We start from the raw sequence: 22,122 nt of genomic DNA on the forward strand, positions 1-22,122 counted from the left end.
CAATTTTCAGAGCAGGGCAGTGTGGCCTGGGCTCTCAAATCAGGCGTATCTGGTTTCCATTTCAAACCCTTTGAGCCTCTCACTAGTTTTGAACCTTAGAAGCAAGTCATTTAATTCTCCAAGGTTTTGTTTCCTTGTCTGTAAAATGGGAGTATTACTACCTGCCCCAGAACTCTCCAAGGATTTACATGAGGGAATATATGTAAATTACTCAGCACATAAATAAATGCTCAGTAAATATTAGCTCTTGTTTTTATTAACCCAAAGGGAATAACTGAGTGTGTTGAATGACACCCCAGGCTTCCTGACAATGTCACCTTTGAAGAAGGGGCCCTGATTGAACCACTGTCTGTGGGGATCCATGCCTGCCGGAGAGCTGGAATCACCCTGGGGAACAAGGTCTTTGTGTGTGGAGCTGGTAAGAAACAGATGACCCCCTAGTTATGAGTTCCTTAAAGGGGAATGTGGAGATCCCTCTGCCTATCTCATCTCCCCACAACCCCCACCGCAATGTCTGAAATTGGTCCTTAAATCTTTCTGGGGGTGGGGAGGATTATGGTGTCCCCTTCCCTCCATGACCAGAACTTTCTGCTAAATAAACCGTCTGCAGTCATAATAGTAACTCAGGTCATTTCCTAGGCAATATAACCCTTTCGGTCATTTAAAGAAAGCAATTTGCAATTATTTTTTAACTTGACAGAAAACCAGGGACATGTTTTCGGTAGTAGAGGGAAAGGCAACTTCTGGAACTTTCACATCATGCCAGAGAAGTGGTCTCCTGGTCCATCCAGGAATGATGTGGGACCTGTTCATGACCAGTGAAAGGAATGGAACCTGGTCCACCATGAGCCAGCACTCTGCTTGTTGGGGTTACAGATGGCTGCCTTCTTTCCACCCCTGCTTCCAGTCACCCAAACAAACCTGAACAAACAAAACCATTCAAGGTGTCTAATGCTAGTGACACAGACAGCACGCTCATGCTCCCTGTGGTTGTGATCTGGCCGGTGTTTCTCATACAGCTTTTTCTTTTTGGTATAATTGACATATTACATTAGCTTCTGATGTACGATGTAATGATTTGATATTTGTATATATTGGAAAATGATCACCACCCAGAGTCTAATTGACATCTGTCACTATGCATAGTCACAAAGTTTTTCTTACAATGAGAACTTTTTAAGATCTACTCTCATAGCAACTGTCAGATATGCAATATGGTATTATTTATTATAATCACCACACTGTACATTATATCCCTGTGATATATTTATCTCATAACTGGAAGATTGTATCTTTTGACCTTCTTCCCCCTCTTTCACTCACCTCTCACCACCCTCACCCCAGCAACCAATCTGTACTCTGTATCTGTGAGCTTTGTTGTTCTTTTGTTTGTTTAAATTCCACATGTAAGCGATATCATACAGTATTTGTCTTTGTCTCATTCATTGCTCTTAGCGTAATGTCGTCTGAGTCCATCCGTGTCACAAATGGCAAGATTTCCTTTTATGACTATGAATAATATTTCACTGTGTACACACAGACCACATTTTCTTTGTGTCTTCATCTCCATGGGTGAACACTTAGGTTGTTTCCATATCTTGGCTATTGTAAGTAATGGGGCAGTGAACAAGGGGGTGCATATATCTTTTTGAGGTAGTGATTTTCATTTTTTTCAAATAAATACTCAAAAGTGTAATTATTGGATTACATGGTAGTTCTAGTTTTAATTTTGTGAGGAACCTCCATATTGTTTTCCACAGGGATTGGAAATTTACATTCCCACCAACAGTACCTGAGGGTTCCCTTTTCTCCACATCATCAGCAACACCTGTTATTTCATGTCTTTTTAATAGTAGCTGTTCCAACAGGTGTGAGGTGATACCTCACTGTGGTTTTGATTTGTATTTCCCTGATGATTAATGATGTTGAGCACCTTTCCATGTACCTGTTGACCATCTGTACGTCTTCTTTGGGAAAATGTCTGCTTGGGGGTGCCTGGCTGACTCAGTCAGTAGAGCATGCACATTGGAGATTACTTTAAAAAAAGAAAAAAAAAGAAAAAGAAAAAAAGGAAAATGTCTATAGATCCTTGGCCCTTTTTAAAATTAGATTGCTTGGTTTTTTGCTATTGAGTTGTATGAATTCTTTCTGTAGTTTCTGGGTATTAACCTCTTACAGGATATGATTCGCAAATATTTTTTCTCCTTTGGCAGATTGCCTTTTTCATTTTGTTGATGGTTTTCTTGGCTGTGCAGAAGCCTTTTAGTTTGATGTGGCTCCCCATGTTTACTTCTGCTTTCATTCAATTGTGTCAAATTCAAAAAATCATGTCGAGGCTGATGTCAAGGAGCTTATGCCCTGTGTTTTCTTTTAGGAGTTTTAATGTTTTTAAGTCTTGATGTTCAAGTCTAATCCATTTTGAGTTAGTCCTCATACATTTTCAGGACTGATTTTGACAGGGCTAAGTGACTGTAGGACTAAGAGAGATGATGGGTGTAAAACAGACTTGCCTCAGTGAGCTCACAGAGTGTAGTATTCTGGTGACATCTCTGTTTTAAACCTGCATAAGTAATACCTTTTTGACATAGAAAAAGGAGTCATTCGTATCACACGTGTACATATATACAGAGAGGTTGACCCGTAGCCCTGTCACCTATCAGCCGGAGAGAACCGCAGTAAATATTTTCATGTAGAATCTTTCAGGTTTTGTTTAAAATGAGACCATGCTAAACACACTTTATTTTACCTTCTTTAAAGAAAAAAAGTAGTATATGATGAACATCTTTCCATGACACTAGATGAAAAAGTTATGACACAATTTTTAAGAGCTGTATGATATCCCACTGTAGTTTGTTTAGCTAATCACCTCTTTGTTGGTCATTTATTTTCCAATGTTTTGATTTTGGGGGGGGAACTCAACAAAATTATTTTCAAAGGCATTGTGAAAAAGCCAATCCTCAAAGATAATCTGCATAGCTTCATTTTGTGGGTCTGGTTTTTTGTATTAAAGCTATGTCATCTAGCATGCAGATACTGTGGGGAGCAGGTGGTCTCTGGGCTGATTTTTAGGTACCCGAACGACTTAGAGCCTCCTGAGCAGCTGGGTCAATCCAGGGGGCCATCCTGGGTGGGTCATCCCTGGGTGACCCAGGGTAGTCACCTCCAAGGTAGTCCTCAGAGGGCACCTGTAAAGGATGTGTCTCTCCTTGGGGAGATGTGATGGGGTGTAAGAAGGTAGGGGTCAAAGAGAAAACAGGACAATGTATCCAGACCTTCTAAGACATCTTATTCTCTTAATAAATATATGTTTCCTTGAGCCTTCTGGTTCTTTGATATTATCCCCAAGCAGTATCCAAGAGTAAATGGCAAATTTCTAGCTCTGAGGTCTGAGAGAAATAAATAGAACTCAGCACTAGGAGCAAAATTTCATGTAGAGAACAATTCTTCATATATTTATTTACTTACACCTTCAAACAGTTGTTAAGGTCTCAGCATGTGTGAGGCACTGGGATAGATTCTAGAGTGCACAAAAGATAGGGTTCCTAGCCTGGCCTGGACAAGGGGGAGAGCTGATGAGCTGATGTTTAACATTTCACAAACATCTCCCATTTCCTGCTTTATTTAGGGCCGATTGGACTGGTCACTGTGATTGTGGCCAAGGCAATGGGTGCAGCTCAAGTGCTGGTGACTGGTAAGAAGGTTTTCTTTTTAAATCTCCTTGAAGGGGGGAGTGCCTGGGTGGCTCAGTCGGTTTGGCGCCTGCCAGGGTCCTGGGCTCAAGATCTGCATCAGGCTCTCTGCTCAGCAGGTAATCTGCTCCTCCCTCTCCCTCTGCAGCTCCCCCTGCTTGTGCGATCTCTCTCAAAATAAGTAATAAATTTTTTAAAATCTCCTTGAAGAGGAGAAAAGCTGGCCTATAGTTTGGGGCAAGGGCATAAGAACTCTTCTCTTCCTGGGGTCCTGGGTTTCTAAAGGGGCTTCTCCTTTTTTCCCTTGGGTTCCAGCACTGAAAATCCCACCCAAGGATGACCAGCTCAGGGCTCAGGAGGAGGCTCTTTTGAAGCTTCTGGGAGAGGGTAGATGCTGTGGAGAAGAGGGCCTGGCTCTTTATGTGTGGACCTCAGATGCCCCTACTGCTCACTTGATTCTAAAAAGTGGCTTAGCCCTTGGCCCATTTAGCCAAACCCAGGAGGCACAGAAGGTGTGCTTGTGTGTGTGTGTGTGTGATGTGGAGTTAGTGGGATGTATATGTTTATTAGAGGGTGTTTGTGTGTGAGGTGTGTGGTATGGGTGGGATATGTGTGTATGTGTGAGGAGAGCTTATCTGTGACAGCATGTGTGGGTCAGGGAGGTATGTATGGAAGCATGTAGGGTATAGAAGAGTGTGTGTGTGTGTGTAGAAGGCATCTGTGAGAGAGAATGGGTGTGTGGGTGTGAGTAAGTATTAGCATTGTGTAGAGTATGTGTAAAGGGGAGTAGGGTTATAAGCAAGTATGTTTTGTGTGCAAAGAAGGTATCAGAGTGTGTGTAGAAGGTATCTGCAAGTGTTACGTGTGAGGAGCAGTTACCTGTCAGAGAGAGAGGGAGTGTGTGTGCAGTGGTGTGGTGTGTATAGGGGTGTGTGGGGGTGTAGAACAGTGTGGGTGTCTGAGAAGTGATCTGAGAGAGAGATGGGGGAGGGGGAAGGAGAGCTTGCACATGTGCAGCTGTGTGGTGTGTGTGTGGGAGCCTATGAAGGTGTAGAGAGTATGTGTGCTGGGCTCATGGACACCACCCACTACACCTGAGCTTCGCTATTAAAACCTTCACCTCTACCTTTTTCTCCCTAATCCGCCTGCCAGTTCTCAGTTGTAAAGAAGCTTTTTGTTCCCCTTTAGATCTGTCTACCTCTCGGTTGTCTAAAGCCAAGGAGGTTGGGGCTGATAATGTCCTTCAGATTTCCAAGGAGAGCCCTAAGGAAATCGCCAGTAAAGTGGAAGGTCTGCTGGGGTGCAAGCCGGAAGTAACCATCGAGTGCACAGGGGCGGAGCCTGCCATCCAGTCAGGCATCTATGTGAGTCGGATGAGGGTGGCCAGAGCTGGTGGGCAGCTTTGGGGCATTGGCACATGGCAGGCAGCAGTAAGGGGTGCTGGCACCGAGTGTCTCCATTACCCTCTCCTGTGACCACCCCCCACTCCCAGACAAAATGAGGTGATCTCTGTATCTCTGGTTTTTGTTTTATCTCACTTGCTTCACATCCTTCCTTATTGAGTCACTGTGAGGCTTCAGTGAGGTAACAGCTGTATATGGCCCTTGAAAGATGTTAAGAGACCCACCCCTTAAGTGGTCATATCTGTGATCATAAAAGGACTCTTGGCAAAAAAAAAAAAAAAAAAAAATCAACAGGAGGAAGGGAGAGCCATGCCTTAGTTGTGTGTGGGAAATCCCTTTCTTCCTTTATTGAGGAAAACTGCAGTCTTTGAATCATTGTTAAAAGGCAACAGCCATTAATGTAGTCACAAAGGTGGGGTGGTTTTTAAGAGTCACAATGAGCTGCTACTCTTCTTTCCCAGACCTAGGAATGGATAAGCTACCAATGCCTGATTTGACCCTCAGGGACCCACCCATAATTTATGGGAAGTTGCCAGAAAAGGGGAGTGGCGGGGGCACATAGACACACGAGGGTGGGAAGTGGCCTTGATGGATCCAAGTATGATGAAATGAGGGGAGAAAGAATACCTTCTAGGTTCCAGCCCTACCATGCGCTGGGTCTTCTGCTGGGTGCTTTATAAATGTGCTGTCAGTGTGCACCAGATGAAGACTAGTTACCCCTTTCCACATTTCACCACAAGAGACCTGGTGACTTGCCTTGAGCACACTGCTCCAATGCCTGAGCTTTTCTTACTCTGTCCGCTGCTTAGGAGAGAAGGGAAGGAGGGGACAAGGAGCCAGTGGGCAGCCATGCTAGGAGGGAGGGACAGGGCTGAGGACAGCAGTAGCAGCAGCCTGTCCCCTCTACCCTCCGGGCACTCCTGCCCTGCCTCCCACAATGCTGTCCCACAGCAGCACAGGCTTCCTCCTTCCTTCTGAGTCACAGCTGGGTCATGCAAAAGGGCACTTTGCACCACTCAAGACCTGCTGGGGAATGCTGGCCTGGTACCCTGGCTGAGCTGCCTAGTTATTTGCCCACCAGGATGCCCCTGGCATTGGGGGTGAGAGGAAGAGGTGGGACAGGAGAGGAACAGCTGCCACTTTCGCTCTGTCCTAAGTTCCAGTCGGAGCCAGCCCACCCTCTGCTCCACTGTCAGAGATAATGGTTGCCTTGTGGGAAGGGGCAAAGAGAACCCAAAACTCAGAGGGTGATGGGTCTGTGTGATCAGTCAACGAGTGACCTGTCTTGGGCACCTGCAGTGCCTTGGCTTTGTGCTGGGGACCTTGGGGGCTCTGATGCATAAGGTGCATCCAGCCATCTTCAAGTTGTTGGCCAACTTGGCCAAGTTGTTGGCCAAGTCAGTGACCCCCATCCACAGAGAGGCAGGAAAAGACATGGCTTCACAATGCAAGACTTTCTTCCTCTTCTCTGCTGCCTGGAAAGCACTGGGATCACTTGGCATCTCTCTCTAGCTGTTGATGGTGGGGGGCCCCATTGCCAGGCTCCCTGAGGTGGGTGCAGAGGTAAATGCCCAAGGGCCTCACCACGCCTGAAGCTGGTACTTCTCCCAAGTGAGGAATGGAGCCATTCTGCATGACAGACACTACAGAATGCTGCAGGCCACCCTGCCAATGGGCAGGTTAGGTGGAGGCACCTTATATGGACATACCCGAGAGTCACTTTCCTGCCAGATTCGTGACTAGAAAATCTTTGGGAGGAGACGTAGCAAATGCTTAGGGTAGAATTCATGTCATCTTGGTGCAGAGGTCACACCCACAATACAATGGTCAGCTAGTCCAAGTGTTCCTTTGTCTGTGGTCAGCATCCTGGCACCTTGGGATGGCCATTTGGCAGTATTCGTCATCGTCCTCCTCCTCACTAGGTGGAGAGGAAATTCGAATAGGGAAACAGTTTCCAAGAAAATTTCTCACAAGTTTTGTGTGGCTCAGTCACAACTTTGATTCTACACCCCACCCCACCTTTTCCAGTGGGGAGAGAGCCTCCCCTGTTACCAACAGTGTCCATAAGTCACAGGTGGTTTGTCAGGAACTCTGTGCTTCAGTTAAAAACAAAAAACGTGCCAGACAGTGAGCCCAACCTAGTGCTGAGCACTAGGATTGTTAGGCCAACCGCTCTGTTTGGGAGGTGTCATCCTGATCCTACACACAAGGAAGCTGGTTGAGAGGGTCTCACAGATCCATCCAACATGTAAATGCCAGAGTCACCCCCATGCTACAGGCCTCTCTTCATGGTGTATCCTTCCCCTCAAAGATAGAGGCTGTGGTGCGGGCCTCTTTGCAGCTCCACTGGTTAAACTTAGAATGGTTCCAGTAAGTGCTTGCTGCTGGCGACTGTCATGAAAACTGAGGCAAGTGGACTATTCTTCTGTCTCTCACAGCACTGGCCACAGTGATCTCCAAAAATCTCTGGAGCAGGCACAGCCTTCTTGTGGAATCAGGTAGAGATTATCAGGAGAAATTTCCATGTCTGGCCCACGCCAAGTCAGAACTGATAAGGCAGATAAATGTTCAAGGAAGACAAAATCCATTGTGGCTGATGATACTATTGGGATGAATGTCTCTGGAACAAAAATATTTCCAAATCTCAGCCAGTGTGCTTAAATAAGGCAATGTTCAAGCCATAGAATTCTAATGGCTCTCCCCATCTGTATGTGCTTGGTAGTTTCCTCATCAAGAGGGTGGTTCCTTAGAGGTTTGACAAAGATCCTGTCTTTTGTGGAGTTGACATTCTGGAGGAGGGGTGGGTGCTAAGATGAGGAGGTACCTCAGCCAGCACCTGGTATGGAATTAGTAAAGCTCTGAGAGATGCTCAGGAGCTGAAGGTTAAGCTTGTTTGTAGGGAAGATTCTCGCTGGGGTCTGGAGATCCTGGGCTGTTGCCTAGGATCTTGTGGACAGTGGAAGGGGCTCCCACTGGGCCTGGTCCTCCACTGGTAAAGAGTATGGTCTCAGGATCCTCCAAGAAGATAACTCTGCTGCTCTGTTAGGTTTGGCTGACATACGGAAGAGCTCAATGGTAGAGAAAGAATCGTATTCTCTGGAGTATTTGGATACTCACCTGATGCAAACAGATATTTATGTGACAAAAGTCCTTTTGAATGGAAAGACTGCATTTTCTGATCTGGGTTTTCTTGTTCTCATCTCCTCTTCAGGCTACTCGTTCTGGTGGGACCTTGGTGCTTGTAGGGCTGGGCCCTGAGATGACCACTGTGCCCCTGGTGCATGCAGCCATCCGGGAGGTGGACATCAAGGGCGTGTTTCGATATTGCAACACGTGAGTATGTGGTGGGTGAGCTGGGCGGGGGGGGGGGGGACGATCGGCTGGCAAGACCCCTGCTCAGCCTCTGGGACCAAGAGTTGACCCCGTTTATTCATGGGGAGCACTCCCGAGCCATACTGACACCCGCATGTCATGGTCGGAGTCCGAAGAGAGAGCATCACCCCTGGTTAAAAAACAGGAGGGCAGAGTTGGCAGAGGGAAGAAGGAAAGGTGGGGGATCTTGAAGGAAGCATGTCTCTTCATTTCCTCAAGTGGCCTGCTCTTCATTTTCCCCCTGAAAGAAGGAGAGAAAAGGGAACAACAGTAAGAACTCGAGTCCCTTGGTTTCTACCCCAGATCCCAGGGCCCACCCTGAGAAGTGAGAGGGTTTTAGTTCACCTACCTCATGCTCTGTGGCCCTAGGCTCTCCCCAATAGGGGAACTTTCCCAGGACCACCTTCCCCAGCAGTATCCCTACTCCCACCATTATAGTCTGTGACCATTCTGTCAGCAGAGTGCCATTTTCCAATAAACTCTGCCAAGCCAGAGGGATATGGATGGCTTATCATCGGCTGCTTCTCTGAGGCTTTTCTGCCTTTTCACAGTGGCCTCTGCATGCCTTATGCCTTCATGCCAAAGGAATTCTAGACTTCATGACAGACATTGCAGTGGGGTGGAGGCATTGGGAATAAATAGACTCTGTACTCCCAGATTGTAAATCATAAGATCATTTCTACCATTGTTGTCGAGTAGACCTTGTAGAACCACAGTGCTATATAAATAAATAGAGCCAAGCTGATCTTGTGCTTGGTGGCTTTGGGGACCTGGTTCTTTCCTCTTGTAGGTTGCATGTGACATTTGTGATCTTTTACAGGTGGCCGATGGCAATTTCGATGCTTGCCTCCAAGTCTGTGAACGTAAAGCCCTTAGTTACCCATAGGTTTCCTCTGGAAAAAGCTCTGGAGGCCTTTGAAACAGCCAGAAAGGGACTGGGGTTGAAAGTCATGCTCAAGTGTGACCCCAAGGACCAGAATCCCTAATAATGAATTGGGTTTTGCCCTCAACCCCCTACCCCCAGCCCCGTGCCAGTATCTTGGCAGGGCGGGGCTTGATGCAAAAGTTTCTTTTGAGTAGCAAAAATAATTAAAATAATTCATTACAAGCAGAGAGCCTTAAACAACAGAGGATCTGGTGTACCTTAAAAACACAAGTAGGGACAGTTTGGGGGAATTTGCAGGCAGAGTGACCTACCTGTTCATACAAAGCAAAGTTCAGCAAGTAGAGCAGAGTTTGTTAGGCAGGTGCTGGGAACTCCCCTTCTTCCTGGAATGCCTCAGTTAAGTGAGGAAATAAATCTGCCCATTGGGTTCCTGGTTCCACCGTGACTGGCCAGGTGGGGTTGGGAGCTAAGTTATGGAGAGACAACTTGATCAGACTTGACTGGCACAGAAACTGATTTTCATGAAAAATCTCAGTTCAGGGTCTGGGTTGAAGGGTTGTCAGCAGTTCATAGACGGTCTTTCTAGACATAAGTGCTCTTTGGTTGGATGATAAAAGGAGACTTTAAGGAACTGACCTTCCTGGGTCTAGGATAATTTTTTTAAATCAATTTTAAAAAACCCAAAACTGAAATCCTGTGTGAGATCCAACCAGCTTACATTCTCCAAAAGTAGGAACAGTCAGGCAAGCTCTCAATACTGCTGGAAGATTGCCTCTTCTGCAACTCCTCAGAATTCTGTGTAACTTCAACAGCCTTCCCCACACTTCCCACCCCAACCTTTGTTCCTTCAGGGGCAGTCACTGTGGGCTCCTTTGTCACTAGTCAACCAGGAGGCTCCTTCCTTAGGGCAACAATCAAGGGGAGTCCTCCTGGGAGACTTGCCCAGGAGGTTTTGGCCAGTGCACCTGTTTCCCGTCCCACAGGGTCAGCATTCCCTTCACTCTCATGATGATGGACAATTCCATTTAATCCTGATGATTATAAACAGAAATCCCTTCTCCTCTTCATAGACTATTAACACTGTTGGTATCTTTCTGTTGGAATGATCACTCCCATCTTATTTTAATCGTAGGATTTTCCTGTGTAAGATTTGGGGTCCAAATCACTTGATGCCCATCTGGGACTTTGAGATAGTCAAGAATGAGGATATTGTAGCTGTGACATAACTTGGGCTGCAGCCTTTTAATCCTTCAGCTGGGAGTGGAGACTAAGTTTGAAGAGGCTGTGTCTTTCCTATAACTGGGGAGGGCCGTGACCAATGCTTGGAATCCCTCAACCTGCTTTGGGTAATAAATTATGGTTGTGGTGCCTCACCATTGCTGCCCCTTTGTGTCCCTTTTTATGGGAGGTGGGGTGGCTCTGGCTACTCATTTCATAAAGGGAAAGATCCAGGATTTCTGAAAGGGACACATTTTCTGCATCAAATATAATGTCATTGACTGCTGGAAATTTATGGTAATGATCTCTAATCATCACAGCAAGTCTGAATGCATGGGATTATTTTACGTCTAAGGAAGTAGAGAAGCCAAGCAGTTTGCTCAAGGTCACCCACTGCCTTTCCTCTTTCATGTTATCTCTGGAGGAGGGCGGGGAGAATCTTGAGACTTTGGCACACTCAGCAGCCAGGCAGCCCACTTGTGGAACTGTCCCACTTCCTTCTCAGAGTCTCCTTAGCTCTAGGGGCACACTTGGCCAGCCGCCTCCTCTTGAAACCAATTCCAGCTCCATGGTCCCCAGAGTTCCTTGAATGTGGAATGGGAAGGCCTTCCCCTTCTAGACAAAGGCTTCCAACAGAAATGCCTCCCAAGGGAAGTGGATTCCCTGTTAAATTCACAGGCAGCACTTTTCCTTTGATTGTCATCTGTTGGAGGGAGGAGTCCACAGAACCTGAGGGGGGACCCTGGAAAGGTGAGGCTACCAAGGGCAAAAGAGGTGTCATTTATGTCACAATCGGTATTGGGCTGGATCTTCCAAGTTGGTGGCCTGAAGTCTCCATTTCCTGGTGTGTTGACCTGGCCCCATGCTGCTGCCATGTGGGCAGTCGCGAAGACCAGACAGCCTGATGGAAAACAGCATCAGGGAATACCTCCCCTCTCCAGATCCTTCCACCACTCCCAAACCATGCTGCACTATCACAGGTCCCAAGGCGTGGTGGGGGTGGGGGGAGGGGTTTGTGGGTGAGCGAGGGAAGGCTGGCTACCCAGAGAGTCCTCTGGGTGGTGGGAGGGCTGGAGCTGGTGTTGCTGAGCTCTGCCTGGCTCCCTGGCCTTTGCAGCCTTGTTGGATGTTTCCCCTGCTGCTGGGAAGGACATGCAGGAAGCCCAGGAATTGATTCCTCTCACCACCTCCACTGCCTGCTCAATAAATACTGATTAACTCAGTGAATCAGTCCTGGAACTCAGAATATGGCCCTGCTGGCCAGTGTGTGTGCTGTCACCAGTGCCTGGCACCTTGTGGGCTTTCCATCAACACCAAGGGCCCCACCCAGCCGGCACTCCCGGCATGATGGTGGGGTGTACCAGTGGAGAGCTTCGAAGAAAGACCCTGAAGATAGGCTAGGTGGTGGAAGGGAGAGGCCAGCTCATGGATCCTAAAGGAGAAAAGGGGCCACATCTTCAGCAGCTCCCTCTTGCCGGCCACCTTCGGCTCCTGTGGCTGTGGATGTGAAGTCACTAATGGACTGCCTGTCCCTGGCTCTCAGGCCATCCCGGTCAGCCTCACTTCTGTGTACTCAGTCCGGCCTCTTCCGTCTGGGTTTTTTTTACTACCTTTGGGAGAACAGTGGGAGCCTGTGGGCAAGTCACTTGGGTCAGAAGTTAGGAGTGCAGGAGACAGGATTTAGTGGGTATTTGCCTTTTCCTGAACTGTCCTCTGCACACCATCTCAGCCTAGGCTTAGAATACAGAAGGTCAACAATGGGACCTGCATTCCTGAGCGGGAGGCAGATCTCTGCCACCTCTGCACACCCCCAGCACGTGCACGCATACACACACACACACAAGTCCCGGGAGGTTCAGGGAGGAGCAGGGTGAGGAGCAGGCAGCAGGGAAGTTGTGTGGCCAGGAGCTCCTCACAGAGCAGTCTGCGCCCCCACTGACTGGATCCCCCACTCCTGATTCCCCCTCCTCTTAAAACCCTACTGGAGTCGAACACTGAGCTCCTCCCTGGGTACCTGGAAGAGGGACAGGATGTACAGCTGGTGTTCCTGCCAAGAGACTGCTTGGCAGATCTTACCATCAGTGGTGGAGAAGTAGCCTCTACTCTCAGGTTCTATGACCCAGCACAGCAAGGAGAGACAAGGGTTTGATGCCAGGATTTAGGGTTCTTTTTTTTTTTTTTAAGATTTTATTTATTTGAGAGAGCACAAGCTGGGGGAGCAGCAGAGGGAGAGGGAGAGAAGCAGACTCCCTGCTGAGCAGGGAGCTTGACATGGGGCTCAATCCCAGGACGCTGGGATCATGACCTGAGTGTAAGGCAAACACTTAACTGACTGAGTCAGCCAGGTGCACTAGGTTCTTTGGAATCCTAGACCCCTCACTGACTCACTGATTTGCCAGATCACTTCCCCACTCCGAGTCTCAGTATCCTCCCTTTTTAACAGAAGGACAGGGCAAGATGATCTCAAGGTCTCTATCACCACTATTCTTGTCACCAGCTAGACACTAAGACCTGATCTCCTGCCCATTTGCTTGTACTCACCGACCTTTGTTCCACTTTTCCCATAAGCTCTTCTTTCCAGCTTATCTCTTAACTTGGGCAAAAGACTGAATGAGCATAACATCCCATGACGGAAACCAAAATTCGAGCAATAACGTCTTTTCTGATAAGATCCAGATGACCCGGGCCACTTTGCCAGAAATGCCCAACCCAAGTCGCACAGATGAGCCATGGAGTGGCTGCCAGGATGACTGGCAATTACCTGTATCTCTTTATAATGCTAAAATCTCCATCCAAGGAGGAGCACAAGCCTCCTTTACATAACATACAATGTATGTATGCTCGGCCCTATGCCCCCCTCTACATACCATGACAAGAATACCCTTTTTAAATGGTAATCCTAACCCAAAATAGGAGGAACTCATCCACCCTTGCTTGGAAGGGTGGGGGGCGGTCACAGCTTTGGAAGTTATTTCCCATGATTGTACTTGCTGCAAATAAACTGTAGATTGTGCAACAACTTATCTGGTGTTGTTTCTACCTGCCACTCACCAAGGAGGGAACACACATGAGTTCAGATACAATATTATACAGGGTTCCCATCATGCTAAAGCCCTGGGAAGTGAGGACCACTTGGCGGTGGCAGGGTTGAGGGGGAGGCCTTAGGCTGGAGGTGTGAGGGCCTTCTTGGGTTTCAGTTCCAGTCCTGTGTGTGTGTGTGTGTGTATATATGTGTGTGTGAGGAGGTCACCTGAAGGAGGGAGATGAGAGGAAGTGGCAGTGGGGTTGCTGCCTATGGAAACACCTGCCTCTTGGGCATCACCTTGTTCTGCTGCTTGGCCTTAGGCCCCCAGGTATGGTCCTGAGGAGGTCTGCACAACCCAGAGCTGGGCCCTAGGAGATCTGGCCCCATCCCTGCTGGGGTTACTGATTCATCTTTCTGCACTCTCCGTAGGACTGGAGGCAGAAGCACAGCCTAGCAGGGGGTGGGGGACCCCAGCAATCCATCCATAATTAGGAAGGAGTTCTGGGAAGAAGGTGAGCCTGGGCCAAAAGTGGGCCCATTGTGGGCACAGCAGGGGTGCAGCTCCATTGGGACCAGCTCCAGCCTTCTGGAGGGTAGTACTGAAGCCCCGTGTGTCCTGCCTACTCTCACAGGCTCTCTGTTCGCTGAACCTCCCCACTCCTTGATCCTGGAGCCTGTCCCACAGACCTGCCTCAGCTCCTCTTCCCTGTAGGAATGGCAAGAGGCTCAGCTATTTAGTTCTGTGCAGAGCCCTTGTCACCAGGAGATAACATTGTGCCTCCCCTTATCACATGTGTTCATACGTTGTGAAGAAAATAAAGCCAGATAAGTAAGAAGAAGAGAAAATCAGCCATAATCTGTCCTTTAAGGATGCTAATAAGTGGGAGACCTTCCTTCCAGCTTTTCCCTGTGTATCTCCATACATCTCTAAAGCATGTACACATGTATTTATAATCAGGAATGGGAATATACTTTACCTTCTTTCCCTCCATTTTCACTCATAACAAATAACGACTTTTTTTTTTTTGCTGTTTACTTAACAATCACAATTCCCATTAACGAAATTTAACAATAACTGCTTCACACCATCTAACACCCTATCAATCCAAGTCCAACTTTCCCTAATTACCTAAAAAAAAAGTGACTTTCTCCACCTCATTTTCTTCTTCTTTTTCTTTCTTTCTCTGCCTCCCTCCCTCCCTTTTCTTTTTTTTTTTTCCTTTTCAACTCAACCTTTTAATATAAAAAAATTCACTGGTGTACAAAATATGAAAGCCTGAAAATGACAACATATGAAATCCTGTGATTGAGAGTCCCCTCAAGTGTGCACTGTGGTGCCCAGCCCCTCCCCAATACATACCCTGGCGTGGAAACAGAAACTAATGTAAACCACTGCTAACAAGCTGTGCAGACAGGTGCATTCTCCACTCCACCAATCACAAACCACTATCTACTCCAAACATTCAGTAAGGAAAAGTAGGACATCTTCCAGAAGCAGAAGGCAAACTTCTTACGGTGGACCAGCACAAATACACCCAGCCGAAAGGGTACTGCCTACTTAAATTTAGGATAGTCATTCATGAGGATCATCACAAAAAGGAACAAACCCCTTGCTTTCCCCACATCTTTCCTCTGTAGCCAGTACTGTCCCTATTTATAGAGGCCTCAGTCATCAACCACGTTATTACCTCCTTTTGTCAAAATTTGGTATGTCTATTTTGCTTCTTTAAAAAAAAAAAAGGTTTTATTTATTTATTCGTCAGAGAGAGAGCGCACAAGCAGCGGGAGAGGCAGGCAGAGGGAGAAGTAGGCTCTCCGCTGAGCAAGGAACCTGGCTTGGGACTCTATCCCAGAACCCTGGGATCAGACCTGAGCTGAAAGCAGACATTCAGCCGAGGGAACCACCAAGGCTGTCCCCATTTTGCTTCTCATGAGTCTTCAAGAGTCCAAGGAGTCTCTCTTCCTTCTATCCTAAAAACAACCATTTTCTCCCAATCGAATGGTATCTTCAACTCGATTTGTTAAAAAAAGAAGATCTCTATGAATGCAGGTTCTGTGCTGCCGCAAGCACTACTCCAATTGGACTTTCACTTCCAGTTATGAGCACTAACCCATTCCAGATCATTAGAGCCGAGGAGATGATCATTCCAAAATTTAGGACTTGATAATACAGTGGAGCCCCGTCCCCAGGCTTAGCTTCCTGCTTCTCATGAAGGTGGCGCCCTGGGTTAGCTGGGAGGTTGCCCTGCTCCAAGGCACTTTCTTGAATCAGGATCCAAACACATTGCCTGAGTGGTTAATATGTCTCTTAAGTTTCTTTTAATGTATTATAGTTTCCCTCTGTTTTGTTTAAATGTCGTTATTATGTTGAAGAAACTGGGTCATTTGTCCTCCATGTACTGTTTTCCATTTGTTCTCATTTAATAAATTGTTATATTCCTTTTTGTGTCAATATTTACACACATCATTACTTTTAATCACCATATTCCATCGTGTGGACGTACTGTCACCCATTAAGCAAATCACAGTATTTGGGGTATTTGTATAGTCTACAGGGTTTGGGGCTTACAATAAGGTTGCAATTATTAATTTATATGTACATTTTTGTACTTGCTTTCTAAAGTTATGTTTTTTAATTTAATTTTTAAATTTTATTTATTTATTTTTTTATAAACATATAATGTATTACTAGCCCCAGGGGTACAGGTCTGTGAATTGCCAGGTTTACACACTTCACAGCACTAATCATAGCACATACCCTCCCCAAGGTCCATAACCCCACCACCCTCTCCCAACCCCCCTCCCCTCGGCAACCCTCAGTTTGTTTTGTGACATTAAGAGTCTCTTATGGTTTGTCTCCCTCCCGAGTCCATCTTGTTTCACTTATTCTTTTCTTACCCTCCAAAACCCCCACGTTGCATCTCCACTTCCTCATATCAGGGAGATCATATAATAGTTGTTTTTCTCTGATTGACTTATTTCGCTAAGCATAATACCCTCTAGTTCTACCCACGTTGTCACAAATGGCAAGATTTCATTTCTTTTGATGGCTGCATAGTATTCCATTGTATATATATACCACGTCTTCTTTATCCATTCATCTGTTGATGGACATCTAGGTTCTTTCCATAGTTAGGCTATTGTGGACATTGCTGCTATAAACATTCGGGTGCACGTGCCCCTTCGGATCACTACATTTGTATCTTTAGGGTAAATACCCAGTAGTGCAATTGCTGGGTTGTAAGGCAGCTCTATTTTCAACTTTTTGAGGAAACTCCATGCTGTTTTCCAGAGTGGTTGCACCAGCTTGCATTCCCACCAACAGTGTAGGAGGGTTCCCCTTTCTCCACATCCTCGCCAGCATCTGTCATTTCCTGACTTGTTAATTTTAGCCATTCTGACTGGTGTGAGGTGGTATCTCATTGTGGTTTTGATTTGTATTTCCCTGATGCCGAGTGATATGGAGCACTTTTTCATGTGTCTGTTGGCCATCTGGATGTCTTCTTTGCAGAAATGTCTGTTCATGTCCTCCGCCCATTTCTTGATTGGATTATTTGTTTTTTGGGTGTTGAGTTTGCTAAGCTCTTTATAGATTTTGGATACTAGCCCTTTATTGGATATGTCATCTGTAAATATCTTCTCCCATTCTGTTGGTTGTCTTTTGGTTTTGTTAACTGTTTCCTTTGCTGTGCAAAAGCTTTTGATCTTGATGAAGTCCCAATAGTTCATTTTTGTTCTTGCTTTCCTTGCCTTTGGCAACATTTCTAGGAAGAAGTTGCCGCGGCTGAGGTCGAAGAGGTTGCTGCCTGTGTTCTCCTCAAGGATTTTGATGGATTCCTTTCTCACATTGAGGTCTTTCATCCATTTTGAGTCTATTTTCAGGTGTAAGTTCTATATCATGGTGTAAGGAAATGGTCCAATTTCATTTTTCTGCATGTGGCTGTCCAATTTTCCCAACACCATTTGTTAAGAGGCTGTCTTTTTTCCATTGGACATTCTTTCCTGCTTTGTCGAAGATTAGTTGACCATAGAGTTGAGGGTCTATTTCTGGCCTCTCTATTCTGTTCCATTGATCTATGTGTCTGTTTTTGTGCCAGTACCATACTGTCTTGATGATGACAGCTTTGTAATAGAGCTTGAAGTCCGGAATTGTGATGCCACCAACTTTGGCTTTCTTTTTCAATAAATCCTTTGGCTATTCGAGGTCTTTTCTGGTTCCATATAAATTTTAGGATTATTTGTTCCATTTCTTTGGAAAAAATGGATGGGATTTTGATAGGGATTGCATTAAATGTGTAGATTGCTTTAGGTAGCATAGACATTTTCACAATATTTGTTCTTCCAATCCATGAGCATGGAACATTTTTCCATTTCTTTGTGTCTTCCTCAATTTCTTTCATGAGTACTTTATAGTTTTCTGAGTATAGATTCTTTGCCTCTTTGATTAGGTTTATTCCTAGGTATCTTATGGTTTTGGGTGCAATTGTAAATGGGACTGACTCCTTAATTTCTCTTTCTTCTGTCTTGTTGGTGTAAAGAAATAAAGTTATGTTTTAATATGAAAAGCAGCCAGAGGCGCCTGGGTGGCCTAGTAGGTTAAGCAACTGCCTTTGGCTCAGATCATGATCCCATGTTCAAAGAACACTAAAGTGAATTATATCCCCTGTCCCCCACTTTGTGGGGTGGGATGGGATGGCATTGCCATCATTGCTAGTATCACAGATCGAATTCTAATGAACTTCTGAGAAACTGTTTGTGATAAGCAGAAAGAGGACAACGCATGACCAGGGAGAGAGTGAATGAGGAAAAAGCTGAGAGGCCAAGGAATTAGTAATCTAGGGCAGGGTGAAGAGTGTGACTCAGCTGTGGCCTTTGGAGACTGGGGCTGCTGGTTCTGAGGAGCAGCTGGGGTGTCTGCACAGCACAGGGGCAGACAGGCTCCAACCAGAACTTCCCTGAGCCAACCCAGCTTGGCTTCTCCTGGTACCATGTGTAAGAGTCCCATATCTTGCTGCACACCCAACAAAACTAGAACCTGAAGAACACCGTTGCCCCGTTCACTGCTTCCCCAAAACCATGCTGCCTTCTCTTAGAATAGGGTTCCAGAGGGAGTGAGGCTTCCAAGGGGAAAACAGAGATTATTGGGGTGGTTGTCTGGGGAGGTGTTTCTGTCACCCAAAATATGTCTCATATTTTACCTCTCTCAGTATCATGGGCCTGCCTGGAGGAAAAGCTCCCATGCATTTGGAAGAGGTGGTAAAGAAAGAGACTAGCAGGGTGACTAGATGTCATGACCTCCCTACAGTAAGAAAGAGGTAGATACATGTTAGCTTATCCCATTTCCTTAAGGCTTTGAGTAAATCACTTCAATTCTTTGAGCCTCAAGCTTCTTCATCCTTTAAGTAAGAAAAATAATACCTAGCTCAGGGTTGTCATTAAAACAGAAAGAAGTGATTTTGAAGTCTTTTTTTTTTTAAGGGACAATATTTTATTGTCACTTATAATCAAATGGCAGTTGAGAGACACCTGGGTGGCTCAGTTGGTTAAGCGTCTGCCTTCTGCTCAGGTCATGATCCCAGTGTCCTGGGATGGAGTCCCACGTCGGGCTCCTTGCTCCACGGGGAGCCTGCTTCTCCCTCTGCCTCTGCCTGCCCCTCTGCCTGCCTGTGCTCTCTCTCTCTCTCTCTCTCAAAAATAAATAAATAAAATCTTAAAAAAAAAAAGGCAGTTGAGTGTATAGCCTTCACACTCGATCTTTCCTTTCTGTATATAAAAAAGAATTACAAGTTTTAAACAGCCAAAGCCTGGTTATGTTTTCAGAAAACATAATTAGATTAGTTTGTCCTTGGTGGCTTCAAGTTCTTCCTTATTGGTTTCCGAAAATTCCCCTCAGGAGTCCCGGTGCGACCTCCGGCTCTTCCGCCTCCCTCCGCCCCTGTCATGGAGGCCTCCCTTCCGCTGCGGCAAGGACGGTTCCGGGGGCGCTGAAGCCTATGCTCCTGGAAGCCTGTGAGTTTCCAGGACTTGCTTCCACGGTTTCTCTCTCTGCAGAATGAGAGAGGAGCGAAACGGGGCTGCTATCGAATTCCAGGAGGCAAAGTCCACCAAAAAAGCCCGCTCAAGCCGCCAGCCCCGCCGAGCCGTGAGGCAACACCACGTACAGGAACCTCCAGCGCCATGACTACACCCCGCACGCCTTCCAAGACCTCAGCCTGGGCCTGTCCAAGTTCAGGATGCCCCAGCCCTCTGCGGGACGGGAGTCACTTCGCCACCTAGCGAGCCCTCCCCGGAGAGAGGAAACCTTATGGTGTCTGGGCCGCAGAAAGAAAATCCGCTCAGGTCATGAGGCCTGACGTGTAAAAAAGAAGGAAAGAAAAGAAAGAGAACGATAGAGAGGAAAAGAAAAGAAAATTCACTCACCTTTTGCCCCTTTTTAAGAAATTGGAAGGTTGGCATGTATCTGGCTTCACACTGTGAAGCAACGCCCGGACTGTCATCCACGTCTACTTCAAGGAACACCAGGACGTTGGAAGACTTCTCTGAGAGGGAATGAAAGGCTTGCTCATTTTGCAAGGCCCACACCACTTGACTGAGAAGTCAACAACTACAGGTTTATCTCCTATGTTTCCTGAAAAGCATACTCGCTCTCCATCTGTTTCACCATTTTGCTGGCTGGGGTCTGACACCTGACTGTAAGGGCTGATGCAAGTATATCTGAAACCTCAGACAGAGCTTAGACTTTAAGTCTTCAGCTTGGTGAATGGCGCTATGATTGTTTTTACTAAATGCATGTGCCCCCACCTCTCCCTCACCAAAACTTATCTCCTCATCTGGTAAATGAGCAGAGGGGCTGATCCCCAAGACTTTTCCAGCTCTGTGCCTGGAGTCTGCAAAGGCAATTGGAAGTATGTGAGAAGTTCCCAGAGTGGCAGGAAAGCCCTCAGCCCATTACGACCCAGCACCCTCAACCCTTCCACAGACCTGTCAGGGCGAGGACATAAGAAGTAGACCTGGGGCGCAGAGAGGAGGATTAGGAGCCAGGTTACTGTACTCGGGAGCTGCCTCTTACCTGCCTGCCCTATGCTGCCCCTGAGACCTACCCCCGTCAGAGGAAGCCCTGTGCCCAGGAGCCCTGAGCAGCTGGCCCCAGTGGGACAGGGACTCCTGGAGGCATGGAGGTATCCCCCCTGGTTAGCACAGTGCCTGGAACACACAGAAGGAGTTCTAGAAATATCTGTAACCTCATAAGCAGCCAGACCTCCCTCTCAATTCCAAGCCATTGCCATCCTGCCCATCAGCTGGAGCTGACCCCAGAGTGGCCAGGAGACCTCAGCAGGACTCATTGTGTAAAAGGGGAAGTCAAGCCCCAAGGACCCAGGAGGGGCATGTTGGGAGACTGCAGCAAGAGGAAGGCTCATCTGAGCTGCAAGTCCCGCCCTGGGAGACCCAGGAAACAGCCTGGAGTCCTAATAAGATGGGGACCAGCTGCCTACTCCAGACCTTTTGGTTTTAAGAGGGATTGTGGGGGACCCTGTGGTATGGTAAGAACAATACTGTATCAGGAGTCCTCGGTTCTGGGGCCAACAGAACCCCCCAACCCCAGCTAATTTTAGGAGAGCAAGTTAATTTGTGTGTGTTCTCAGGCATCTGTAGTGGGGTCAGTAACACCTGTCTCAGTATCATTATCATTTATACATTAGAATACTAAGCTGCTGTGAAAAGAATGAGGGAGTAATCAGAACAGCTAAATGCCCAAGTGCTCACTAGCATACGGGCCAGACACTTCTAAGAAAACTTAATGTCTTAACTCACATCGCCTTCAGATAACCCTGTGGATTAATATCATTCCTCCTATCTTAAAGCTGAGAAAACTGAGGTACAGGGGTTAAATAATTTGCCCCATTCCCCCCTCCACCCACATATTTGCAAATGTTTGAATATGTGCAGGGGGGAATAAAATTCCTATGAGAATAGACACCAAACTGTTAATGACAGTTAACTCTGGAGGAAAAGATTTTGAAGTTTAGTATTGTTTGAAGGGAGGGGGATAGAAGGAATTTCTTTTTAAAAATCATATACATTTCTTTATTGATTGAAAAAAATTTTTTTAAACCAGTATCATGTTTCACTTTGGGATTAAGAAAATGAACAAGGAGGGGTGCCTAGGTGACTCAGTGGGTTAAGTATCTGACTCTTGATTTCAGCTCAGATCATGATCTTGGGGTTTAGCCCCAAGTTGGGCTCCTTGCTCAGTGGGGAGTCTGCTTGAGATTCTTTCTCCCTCTCCCTTTGCTCCCCCCCCACCCCGCTCTCTCTCTTTCTCTCTCTAAAGTAAATAAATAAAATCTTTTTAAAAAGAAAGAAAGAAAATGAATAAGGGAATCAGACCTAACCACAGAAGAGTATAAGCAGCAGCACGGGTCCCCAAGGCAGGGGACACCCTCCATTCCCAAAAAGCCTTTGGCTGCAGACATTTCCCAGAATCAGTGAGACAGAGGGAGCTACCCACCCTCAAGCAATTAGAACCCT

The 22,122-nt window shown here is 46.6% G+C and overlaps 1 protein-coding gene and 2 pseudogenes across 3 annotated transcripts in view; 1 reads left to right on the top strand and 2 right to left on the bottom strand.

Annotated features, from left to right (window-relative positions):
• The window catches only part of LOC111140660 (sorbitol dehydrogenase), a 31,726-nt gene extending 21,000 nt beyond the window's left edge, over nt 1-10,726 (top strand). For all 3 annotated transcript variants that reach the window (XM_022492863.1, XM_022492865.1, XM_022492864.1), the window contains 5 exons: nt 300-418; nt 3,626-3,691; nt 4,878-5,053; nt 8,304-8,425; nt 9,285-10,726. In XM_022492863.1, coding sequence (XP_022348571.1) covers nt 300-418; nt 3,626-3,691; nt 4,878-5,053; nt 8,304-8,425; nt 9,285-9,450 — 649 coding nt within the window. In that variant the 3' untranslated portion in view covers nt 9,451-10,726. The remainder of the gene's footprint in view (nt 1-299; nt 419-3,625; nt 3,692-4,877; nt 5,054-8,303; nt 8,426-9,284) is intronic.
• A 4,313-nt stretch (nt 10,727-15,039) lies between these two features.
• On the bottom strand, nt 15,040-20,723 carry LOC111159732 (annotated as a pseudogene).
• Nucleotides 19,423-20,257, bottom strand: LOC111138556 (annotated as a pseudogene).
• Nucleotides 20,724-22,122: the final 1,399 nt, after the last annotated feature.

Source organism: Enhydra lutris, unplaced genomic scaffold (genome assembly GCF_002288905.1).
Source record: "Enhydra lutris kenyoni isolate GAN:26980312 unplaced genomic scaffold, ASM228890v2 scaffoldscaffold4, whole genome shotgun sequence".
In the NCBI taxonomy this organism is placed as follows: domain Eukaryota; kingdom Metazoa; phylum Chordata; class Mammalia; order Carnivora; family Mustelidae; genus Enhydra; species Enhydra lutris.